We start from the raw sequence: 11,638 nt of genomic DNA, 5'->3' as shown, positions 1-11,638 counted from the left end.
AGGAAGTCCTAATCAGAGTTGGGTATAATATTTGAATGTGTAAACCCAGAGTATCATATATCAAAAATTCGGTACAGATATTTTTTTGGGAAAAACAAAAATTCTATCTTTTTTTTGGCCTTCAATAAAACAGATTTAGAACACCCTTAAGTTAATTGTATCCTTCACCATACTGTGGTACAGGGTATTATGTCTTTGTACATATGTTTGTAACAAGCAAAAGGAAAGGAGATAGACCCATGGTTCCTTTTGAGAATATGCATAGAATCACTTTCTGAGTCGATTTATGCATGTCCCCCCGTCTGCCCGTCCGTCCGTCTGTTGATGTTAAATTGTAAACAAAGTACAGGTCGCATTTATCATCCGATTTGGATGAAATTTGGCACAACTCGTTTATTTGGCCCAAGGACGAACCCTATTGAAATTTGGAAAAATCGGTTCAGATTTAGATATAGCTCCCATATATAACTTCGTCCGATTTATGGTAAATGGTGCACCAAAGTACCTATATATCTTTCGATATGCACGAAATTTGAAATAGCGTACTGAATTAAGTTCAGAATGATGTGTGCTAAGTTTCGTGAAAATCGGTTCAGATTTAGATATAGCTCCCATATATATTTTCATCCGATTTAAGGTAAATGGTGCGCCAAAGTCCCTAAATATCTTTCAATATGCACGAAATTTGACATAGCGTACTAAATTTAGTCTGTAATGATGTGTGCTTATTTTCGAGAAAATCGGTTCAGATTTAGATATAGCTCCCATATATATTATCATCCGATTTAAGGTAAATGGTGCGCCAAAGTCCCTAAATATCTTTCGATATTCACGAAATTTGACATAGCGTACTAAATTGAGTCTGTAATGATGTGTGCTTATTTTCGAGAAAATCGGTTCAGATTTAGATATAGCTCCCATATATATTTTCGTCTGATTTAAGGTAAATGGTGCGCCAAAGTCCCTAAATATCTTTCGATATTCACGAAATTTGGCATAGCGTACTGAATTAAGTTTAGAATGATGTGTGCTAAGTTTCGTGAAAATCGGTTCAGATTTAGATATAGCTCCCATATATAGTTTTGTCCGATTTAAGATAAATGGTGCGCCAAAGTCCCTACATATGTTTCGATTTGCACGAAATTTTGTATAGCGTACTGAATTGAGTCTATAATGATGTGTGCTAAATTTTGTGAAAATCGGTTCAGATTAAGATATAGCTCCCATATATATTTTCGTTCGATTTAATGTAAATGGTGAACCAAAGTCCCTATATATCTTTCGATTTGCACGACATTTTGTATAGCGCACTGAATTAAGTCTAGAATAATGTGTGCGACTTTACTATTTTCCTTACTCGATTTTCTATTATAGCCTATCATATAAAGCCCTTGTAAGCCTCCATTAATTGACACCTCATTTATTATTATTAATTTAATTCCCAAATTACCAATTCTATTTTTATAAATCCGCCCCAAGCAAATTATCACATAGATTATAAATATAGCTCAATTTGTATGCACATCCACAAATTCCACACATACGGCTTTTGGGATTTCGGCCAGGGGGCAAATACGTACAAATGGCCTAATTCGGAACAGAAAAGTCAGTTTATTAAATTTTCAAAATTCCATTAACACAAGAAAACGAAACAACAACAACAAGGATGAAATATAATTGATAATGACAGCCTCACCCAACTGATATGGTATTCGACAATATGACAAACATTAGAAATCAAATTGTAAAGCATGGACCCGTACCATCATCGAACCAACAAAACAATAAAAGCCAAGATGTTAAAAAAACGGGCAGCAGTAGTAGTAGTGGTAGGATGAAGAAGAAGAGTAAGAAATAAACCCTTAATAGATGAATATTCCACAGTTTTGACATTTAAACATAAGCACACGCCTTTCCAGTGACACACGTACGGACATACATACGAACAGCAACAATATGCCACCACAAATACAATAGAACAAAACCAAGGACCAAGGAGTTTACACTCGGTAAATCATAACAGATGAGGAAGGGAGTAGGTGGGGGGATTTCAAAGCAGGGATGGAAAGTTTTCATGATTTTAAAATTTCAATTTAAAAAATTTCTTTGGCTTTAAATGGCGCCCAATTAGAGTGCAAACTAAAAGGTGCTACTTCTTAAGCTTTATATATAGAAATTAGTCCCTCAGTGTCCTAGTCCAGATTTAATATCGAAATATAAACGAATTATCAGAGAAAACCCGTTTATATTATCTCAAGATCTATTAATTAAGCCACCCAGCAAGCGAATGTCATCTGTTTTTCTCAAGTCAAAACATTGGACTTTGTTTACGTTCTCATAATGAAAGTCAATTCACAATAATGAATTTTGACAGCTAACTTGAGAAGCAGCTGATTTCCCTGGATTGCGTTATTAATAGGCATTGGGTTCTTCTACATCAAGGCCTATAAATAAGGTCGTGCAAGGAGACCAGCTCGATAACAGCTGCCTCTACAGGATGCTGTCAAAGACCATTATTGTGAATTGACTTCCATTATGAAAACGTAAACAAAGGCGAGATGTTTGACATTAGACTTGAGAAAAAACAGCTGACTTTCTTTAGCTTATTAATAGGACCTTATTAATAATTCTTCTTCTACATATTTTCTTAGGCTCTCGTTGAAATCTCCCATCCCTGACATTCCAGTCATTAGAATTCACTTAAAATGCTGTAGCCTATTGCGCTGCAGCAGAATTTAATAGAGCATACCATCAGCCACATCAATTTGTCATATTTTATGCGAGTGCGTGTGTGTATGTGTGTGTAAAATAAAAAAACTGGGAATTGATGGAATGATATGAACATATTTTCCACAGCAAGATAGAACAATTGAAATTTCTGGAGGAAGCAGACCGAAGACGACAACTTAACAAGTCACCATGCACGCACGCATTACAAAAGAGGACACAAGACATGCACCCGAGTCCTTTTTTGAGAATATGACATTCACGCTTGACGACATTATCAAAGACAATTGAAAAGTTCTGAAACCATGATCTAGCCTCCGTTTTTTTTTCAAATAAAATATTTGTTGGAATGCCAGAGATATTTGCTAGACTTCCTTGTCTCCCCATCTTCTGGTCATTTCCGTTTGAGGGAATGTGTGTGTGAAAATTTTTTTTCTGACATTCAAGTGAGTGTCAGTTGCAGGACGTGGAAAATATGAAAATGTGTATTTTAAAATATGTATGTATGTGTTGGGGAGTATTGAAATGACCACAATCAAATGAAACTAAAGATATTGATATCGAAATTCAAGAGGGGGTTTACCTTTGAATTTTGATTAGATGTAAGGACTAATAGAAAAATAAAATTTTTAAGGTAATTTTTAAAACTAATATTGGAGATCCATTTTTGAAGGTCCTCCAGTGAAGAAGTTCCAATTGTTTCATCACTAAAAGTATATATGTAATGGCCCATATCCCCTCGATATTTGGTGTTATGTGCCATTAAATATATATATGTGTGTGTAATCTCTCGATGCTTGTCATATACCCTGCCTAGGTCCAACTATTAAATAGTCTATATGAAAGGATTTCGAGCAGAACATTTTAATTTCCTGCCTTAAACAATAGGGAAACTTTTTGAGGACGAATAAAAAACAGAAAATACACGAAGGAATTTAAAATATGCGAAGACCTATTTCGTAAATCCGAAGCATTTATTCGAATGTTGAGGATAAAAAAAAAACGAAAATACACGAAGAATTTTAGAATATTCCAAGATCTATTTCGTAACTCCGAAGCATTTATTCGAATGTTGAATTACAAGAATTGAAGAAAGAAAATCCGTCCTTAAGATTACAGTTGATTAAATTGGCCGCAGAATGTGTCACCATAGCTCACCGGACATATCCATTATGTCCCCGGGTCTGACGAATGACGTGACTTGGCAATCCGTCACTTGGGTCAGACCACCTCCCCATTATCTTATCCATCCCCAGACCTACCAACTTCATAATATCTGAACGTCGTACTTTTCTTAACCAGAGGAAAGCAAATTGGCAAGAGTTCAGAGATTTCTCTAATTGTCGCTTTAGAGAACTGCCCAATCCTTCAGATGCTCGGGTAGCAGAAAGGAATTTCCGGGACATCATCATTGCTGCAGCCGCTCGCCTAATTTTCCAGCAGTGTCAGCGGGATTAGCGAATGAGCGAGAGGAGCTTCATCGTACGAACCCTACTGACCCCAGAATCAGAGATCTGACATTGGAAGTCAATAGATTAGTGGGCGAGCATAAGCGGAAAAGGGGGCTAAAACATCTGAAGTGTTGCAAAATCGGTACCAGATCGAGTAAATTGTGGGAAACGGTGAAGTCGCTCTCGAACCCAGAAAAGAAGGAAGGACAATCGGACTTCTGTCTCATTTAACGGCGCTGAGGTGACAGATCCGAAGAGGTGCGCGAGAAGAGCATTGCGCCGCATTCGATCTCTCAAGGCCGAGGAGGAACCACCAAAATTTACGTTGGATGATGTTGCAAATGTCATCAGAGGGGCAAAGTCATCCAAGGCGCTTGGTCCAGATGGAATCTCTATGCAACTGGACGTCAACTTGTCGTTAGCCCCCTAATAGTTCCCGATGTCTGGAAAATGAGCAGGGTGGTACTGCTACTGAAGCCAGGCAATATATATCTATATCTGAACCGATTCCAGGGAAACTTGCCTATGTCTAATTTATATTACTTCAGTAAGTTGTGTCCATCGGCCTAGCTATGGATCTTTTCACGAAGCTTAGCAACATCATTCTAGACTTAATTACATAAAATCGGACAAAAATATACATGGGAGCTATATCTAAATCTGAAGTGATTTTCACGAAACTTAGCACACGTCATTCTAGACTTAATTCAGTACGCTATGACAAATTTTGTGCAAATCGAAAGAAATATAGGGTCTTTGGTGCACCAATTACCTTAAATCGGATGAATATATATATGGGAGCTATATCTAAATCTGAACCGATTTTCACGAAACTTAACACACATCATTCTAGACCTTATTCATTACGCTGTGCCAAATGTCGTGCAAATCGAAAGATATATAGGGACTTTGGTACACCATTTACCTTAAATCGGACGAAAATATATATGGGAGCTATATCTAAATCTGAACCGATTTTTCCCAATTTCAATAGGGTTCGTCCCTGGGCCAAACAAATGAGCTGTGCCAAATTTTATCCAATTCGGATCATAAATGCGACCTGTACATTGTTGACAATTTGACATGGACAGACGGACGGACATGCATAAATCGACTCAGAAAGTGATTCTATGCATATTCTCAAAAGGAACCATGGGTCTATCTGGATTATTTTTGCCTGTTACAAACATATGCACAAAGACATAATACCCTGTACCACAGAGTGGTGAAGGGTATAAAAAACCTTCTGGGTTTCAAGTTGGCACATTTTTTATTCATGATTTTTTATTTTTTTATTTAAATCAAATTAAATTATATCGAAAATCAGCAAATAATCAAGCATTTCTATTATATTTTACTAATTCAATTTCGGTTCTATCTAAAATAATATTCTTTATTTTAGAAAAAAAACTAAATTTCCCAGTAAATTAAATTTTCAAACCACAAAAATTATTTCTACTATCCTTTTTTTTGTTCTAACAAAAAATAAATTATTTTATTGTTTTTACAATAAAGTTGGATTTTATATGGAGTTTGCGCATCTTCAAACGAACTTATATCATGGGCGTTTCCCATTACAAACCGCACCCTCTTAATATCCAACCAATCAACATTCAAGGATAAAAATTGATGCAGGGTGTCAATAGATTTTGTGTGTGTGTCCGGACATTGTTCTAGGATGCTGGCGGGTATATATAAAACACGCTGTTACACATTTAAGGGATAACTACTCAACGCACATAAGACAATAAAAATAATAATAATGACAACGATAAACAAAAACAACGAGAAGGAATCTCAATGTAATACTTGTTGCTTTCATTGTTAAAAGGACGGTCGGTTGGTTAGTCTGAGAGTTTGGTATGGGAAGCGAAATAAATATCTTGGCATTTTAGCCATGATTAGCATTAACTTCATTTAAATGATTTTATTCCCATCTATTTTTTTTTCTCCATTTTCCTTTGTCCAATTGTTTTTTTTTTTTTTTTTTTTTTTTTTTGCTACACTTGCTGATTTAATGTTAATGCCTTGGCAATAACAATGGCAATGTTGTTAAATCAAAGTTAATGTAAAATTTTATTGTCTATATACAACTTGGAGGCAAGGAACACCATTTCCACGGGAGCCTCTGGAGAAAAGAAAATGACTTAAAGAGGAAAAATAGTTGAATATCCTGCTATTTGTCTTTGATTTATTACCAGCACTTATGTGTTATATCTAAATGTATCCTCTCGTAATCTCTCCACTCATATCCTTCTTCTTATATATTAAGGAGGATTAAAGCATAACGAATGTTTTTTATATTTTTTTCATCCAACGAGTGTGGAAAAATGTTAGGTTATAATACTTGTATATTCGAGTGTGTGTGTGTGTGTCTAAAGTGGTTATTAGTGTTAAGTGTCGCTTATAAATCAACTTAACTTTGGCAGATGTATAAAACAATATTCGATTCAATTTTTTTTTGTAGCAAAAAATCTAAGAGAAAAGTGCAAGAAATTTGTCGGAATTAAAAGAAGAACTTTAGAGGGCTAAAATGTCCGCTCATAGAGGACCGAAAGGTCTTCTAATAGAGCACCGAAAGATCTTCCAATAGAGGACCCAAAGGTCTTTCCATAGAGGACCGAAAGGTCTGCTCATAGAGGACCGAAACATCTTCTAGTAGAGAACCGAAAGATGTTCTAATAGAGAACCGAAAGGTATTCTAATAGAGGACCGAAAGGTATTCTAATAGAGGACCGAAAGATCTTCCAATAGTGGACTAAAATTTCTTCTCATAGAGGACCGAAAGGTCTGCTCATAAAGGACCGAAACATCTTATAATAGAGAACCGAAAGGTCTTTTAATAGAGAACCGAAAGGTCTTCTAATAGGGGACCGAAAGGTCTTCTAATAGAGGACCAAAAGGTCTTCTAATAGAGGACTGAAGGTGCTTCCCATAGAGGACCCAAAGGTATTCTCATAGAGGACCGAAAATCCACGCCTTGAATATGTATTTAAAAAAAATCCAGGCCTTGAAAAAATATTTAAAAAAATCCAGGCCTTGAAAAAATTATTTTTAAAAAATCCACGCCTTGAAAAAATATTTTTAAAAAAATGCACGCCTAAAAAATATTTCTAAACAAATCCTTGAAAAATATTTTTTAAATAAAAAAAATATTTTTAAAAAAATCCCCGCCTTGAAAAATATTTAAAAAAAATCCACGCCTTGAAAAAATATTTAAAAAAAAATCCCCGCCTTAAAAAATATTAAAAAAAATCCACGCCTTGAAAAACTATTTTTAAAAAATCTACGCCTTGAAAATCTATTTTTAAAAAATCCACGCCTTGAAAAATATTTAAAAAAAAATCCACGCCTTGAAAAAATATTTTTAAAAATCCACGCCTTGAAAAAATATTTTTAAAGAAATGCACGCCTAAAAAAATATTTCTAAACAAATCCTTGAAAAATATTTTTTAAATAAAAAAAATATTTTTTTAATAATCCACGCCTTGAAAAAATATTTAAAAAAAAATCCCCGCTTTGAAAAATATTTAAAAAAAAATCCCCGCTTTGAAAAATATTTAAAAAAAAATCCACGCCTTGAAAAAATATTTTTAAAAAATCCACGCCTTGAAAAAATATTTTTAAAAAATCCACGCCTTGAAAAAATATTTTTAAAAAATCCACGCCTTGAAAAAATATTTTTAAAAAATCCACGTCTTGAAAACATATTTTTAAAAAATCCATGCATTGAAAAAATATTTTTTAAAAATCTTGATAAAAATCCACGCCTTGAAAAAATATTTTTAAAAAATCCAAGCCTTGAAAAAATATTTTTAAAACATCTACGCCTTGAAAAAATATTTTTAAAAAATCCACGCCTTAAAAAAATATTTTTAAAAAATCCACTCCTTGAAAAAATATTTTTAAAAAATCAAGGCCTGAAAAAAATATTTTTAAAAAATCCACGCCTTAAAAAAATTAAAAAATCCATTCCTTCAAAAAATATTTTTAAAAAATCCACGCCTTGAAAAAATATTTTTAAAAAATCCACGCCTTGAAAAAATATTTTTAAAAAATCCACGCCTTGAAAAAATATTTTTAAAAAATCCACGCCTTGAAAAAATATTTTTAAAAAATCCACGCCTTGAAAAAATATTTTTAAAAAATCCACGCCTTGAAAAAATATTTTTAAAAATATCTACGCCTTGAATTTTTTTTAAAGCACGCCTTGAAAAAATATTTTTAAAGAATTGCACGGCATGAAAAAATATTTTTAAAGAAATGCACGGCATGAAAAAATATTTTTAAAGAAATGCACGGCATGAAAAAATATTTTTAAAGAAATGCACGCCTTGAAATTTTTTTTAAATCCACGCCTTTTAAAAAATATTTTTAAAAAATCCACGCCTTGAATTTTTTTTTTTTAAATCCACGCCTTTTAAAAAATATTTTTAAAAAATCCACGTCTTGAATTTTTTTAATCCACGCCTTTTAAAAAATATTTTTAAAAAATCCACGCCTTATAAAAAATATTATTAAAAAATCCACGCCTTTTAAAAAATATTTTTAAAAAATTCACGCCTTATAAAAAATATTTTTAAAAAATCCACGCCTTGAAAAAATATTTTTTTTTAATTCCAAGCCTGTGATATATTTTAAATGATGAAAATACCCTTACAAAATTTTATTTTTTATACACGATTTATTGATGCGACTATATGCCTATATTTTTTGTATAACTTATATACACTTAAAAACTATTTTATAAGCAATATTACATTTGAATTATATATCAACTATGTATAACAACTGATGCAATTATATTAAAGTAAAAAAAGATAAAGAGAAAAAAGGTCAAAAACATAAATCTTGATCAAAAATAAGAACTTATAAATATTTGGTAAAGGGGATAAAAAATGAATCGAAATAGTTTTTTTAGTAATTTATAACGAAAAAAAAAATTGAATGAAGGAAAAAACTACAAAATAAATTCTTATAGAATATCGGGTGTTTGAAAAACTTTCAAAAAGTTTTGCCTGACTTTGCAATCGAATCTTTTGTGTTTTAAAAGAAAATCTTTTTTTTTAGAAGTTAAAACTATTATGTACATGTAATTATTTTTCTGTTAGGTTATCATAAGTTTCATTTAAAAATCCTATTACTAAGAATTATGTAGACTACTTTAAAATACAATTTTATTTTGTATTTCCGAAAAATAAAGTATGGTGTTTTTTATTATTAAAAATAATTTAACAAATTTTCAAACTTGGTCAATTCATGTGAGATAACGTAGTATTTAATCTTGAGTATAACTGGTGTCTGTATTGCGTATGGAGAAATCGATAATTTCCACTAGACAGCGACCCAACTCCTCCATAACCATTTTTTCCATTTGATATGCGGGAAGGCCATTCTTTTCACATTCATCTGCCTGGGTGACCATACATTGGATGGTGGCATCAACAACTTCTTGGGTAATAAAATTACATTGTTGTTTTTCCGGTGGTGCCAAATCACTATTCAGTTCGGCACCATATTCTTGCTTTACACTATCTCTGCCATATTTTTCTGTCTTGACGTTGCCATATGAATCACGTTTATCGTAAGACCGTTTTTGACCTGTGGAGGCGTTGCCGCTGGCATTTGCTATTGTTGCCATAACTTTGGGATCAACCGGATCCATATCCAAATCGGGACGATCTTCAACATTGCGACATCCTGCAACAATATAGATAAATAAAAATTGTGATTGAAGTTTGGGTTCAAAATTCTGTTATTTCGTTGTTACTTACCCACACATTTACAATTCGAACTACACGGAATCTTGGCCTCATAACATTCACAGTAGTTCTTAAGGCATCCCGAACGTTTGCAATTGCAACCTTTGTTGTGTAGACGCATATCTCCTAAATCACTGGATGATGTTATCTTTGGTCTGCAGAAAGAAATAATAGAGAGTGTTTATTGATTGGTGTTAAATGTCATGAAATGCCATAGAAATTTGAATTCACGGCGTTCTGTGTTATAAATTTCAAACATGTTTTCAAAATTGTCAGTTAAAAAGTGTGAGGTTCACATGTTTCCGTTTCTTGTTTGACATTTGTACTGTACAGACAAAATGGTCACATGAGGGGGGTTCACACAATAGGATATGGACGTCATTTTAAATTTAAATGTCATTTTAAGAAATACCAAGTTCTTTGAAAAAATATTTTTAAAAAAATCCCCGCCTTGAAAAAAATAGTTTTAAAAAATCCACGCCTTGAAAAAATAATTTTAAATAATTTTAAAAAGTCCACGCCTTGAAAAAAATAGTTTTAAAAAATCCACGCCTTGAAAAAATAATTTTAAATAATTTTAAAAAGTCCACGCCTTGAAAAAAATAGTTTTAAAAAATCCACGCCTTGAAAAAATAATTTTAAATAATTTTAAAAAATCCACGCCTTGACAAAAATAGTTTTAAAAAATCCACGCCTTGAAAAAATATTTTTAAAATAATCCACCCCTTGAAAAAATATTTTTAAAAAAATCCACCCCTTGAAAAAATATTTTTAAAAAAATCCACGCCTTGAAAAAATATTTTAAAAAAATCCACGCCTTAAAAAAATAATTTTAAAAAATCCACGCCTTGTGTAGCACCTAGGGAGGATCCTTTAAAAAAATATTTTTTAAAAAATCCACGCCTTGAAAAAATATTTTAAAAAAAAATCCGCGCCTTGAAAAAATATTTAAAAAAATACACGCCATGAAAAAATATTTTAACAAAATTTACGTCTTAAATTTTTTTTTTTTTAAATCCACGCTTTGAAAAAATATTTTTAAAAAATCCACGCCTTGAAAAAATATTTTTAAAAAAATCCACGCCCTATAAAAATATTTTTTTTTTTTTAAATTCACGCCTGTCCTTAGACCTTTAAGAAATATTTTTTAAAAATCATTGGATTTTCAAAAAAATCCAATTTTACTCACTTAAATGCACTGGGATTCCTTTCCAAGCAGCTGCGTATGGCCCGTTGACGTTCATCTTCATTCTGCAGATTGTTGCAACAATCTTTGCATGTACAATCCTGACAAAATTCACCATTGGCAAAACAATCACAATAGAGTTTCAGGCACTGAGATTTACTGCAATTGCAGTGTTTGCGTCGCACAGCTCCGACCAAATCGATTTTATTCGGGTCCTCTTTAATGTCTGTGGCAGAGATTGAGGGTAAAGGAGGAGGAAGAGGTTGCAATAATGCAGCGGTCGCCGCAGCAGCAGCAGCATTTGATGATAATGAAGCTGATGGTGGTGCCATGTTAGATGATGATGACGACGATGATGATGCTGTGGTGGGCTTGTAATGAAGTTTAGTTTCTTGGGCGACTGTGGTGGAGGAGTTGGAACTTTCATAAAATTCTAATGGTTCTTCTTTAATTTTGATCGAACTAAAGTTCGAGGATGTTAATGTGGCCAGATTGGTGGAGGATGATGATGA

General features: G+C 32.8%; 1 protein-coding gene across 1 annotated transcript; it reads right to left on the bottom strand.

Moving 5' to 3' along the window:
* Positions 1 to 9,456: 9,456 nt before the first annotated feature.
* On the bottom strand, positions 9,457 to 11,526 carry LOC133321406 (protein lin-54 homolog; the record flags this gene model as incomplete). Its single annotated transcript, XM_061530494.1, has 3 exons — positions 9,457 to 9,878; positions 9,953 to 10,095; positions 11,130 to 11,526. Coding segments are annotated over 3 exons (962 nt in total), but the record flags the coding sequence as incomplete, so codon positions are not given.
* Between the last annotated feature and the right edge of the window lie 112 nt (positions 11,527 to 11,638).

This window comes from Musca vetustissima, unplaced genomic scaffold, assembly GCF_032173495.1.
Source record: "Musca vetustissima isolate MV318-11 ecotype Yass unplaced genomic scaffold, APGP_CSIRO_Mvet_v1 utg72749, whole genome shotgun sequence".
Classification (NCBI taxonomy): Eukaryota; Metazoa; Arthropoda; class Insecta; order Diptera; family Muscidae; genus Musca; species Musca vetustissima.
Note: the sequence above shows the minus strand (reverse complement) of the source record. Positions and strands in the feature narration are given on the sequence as shown.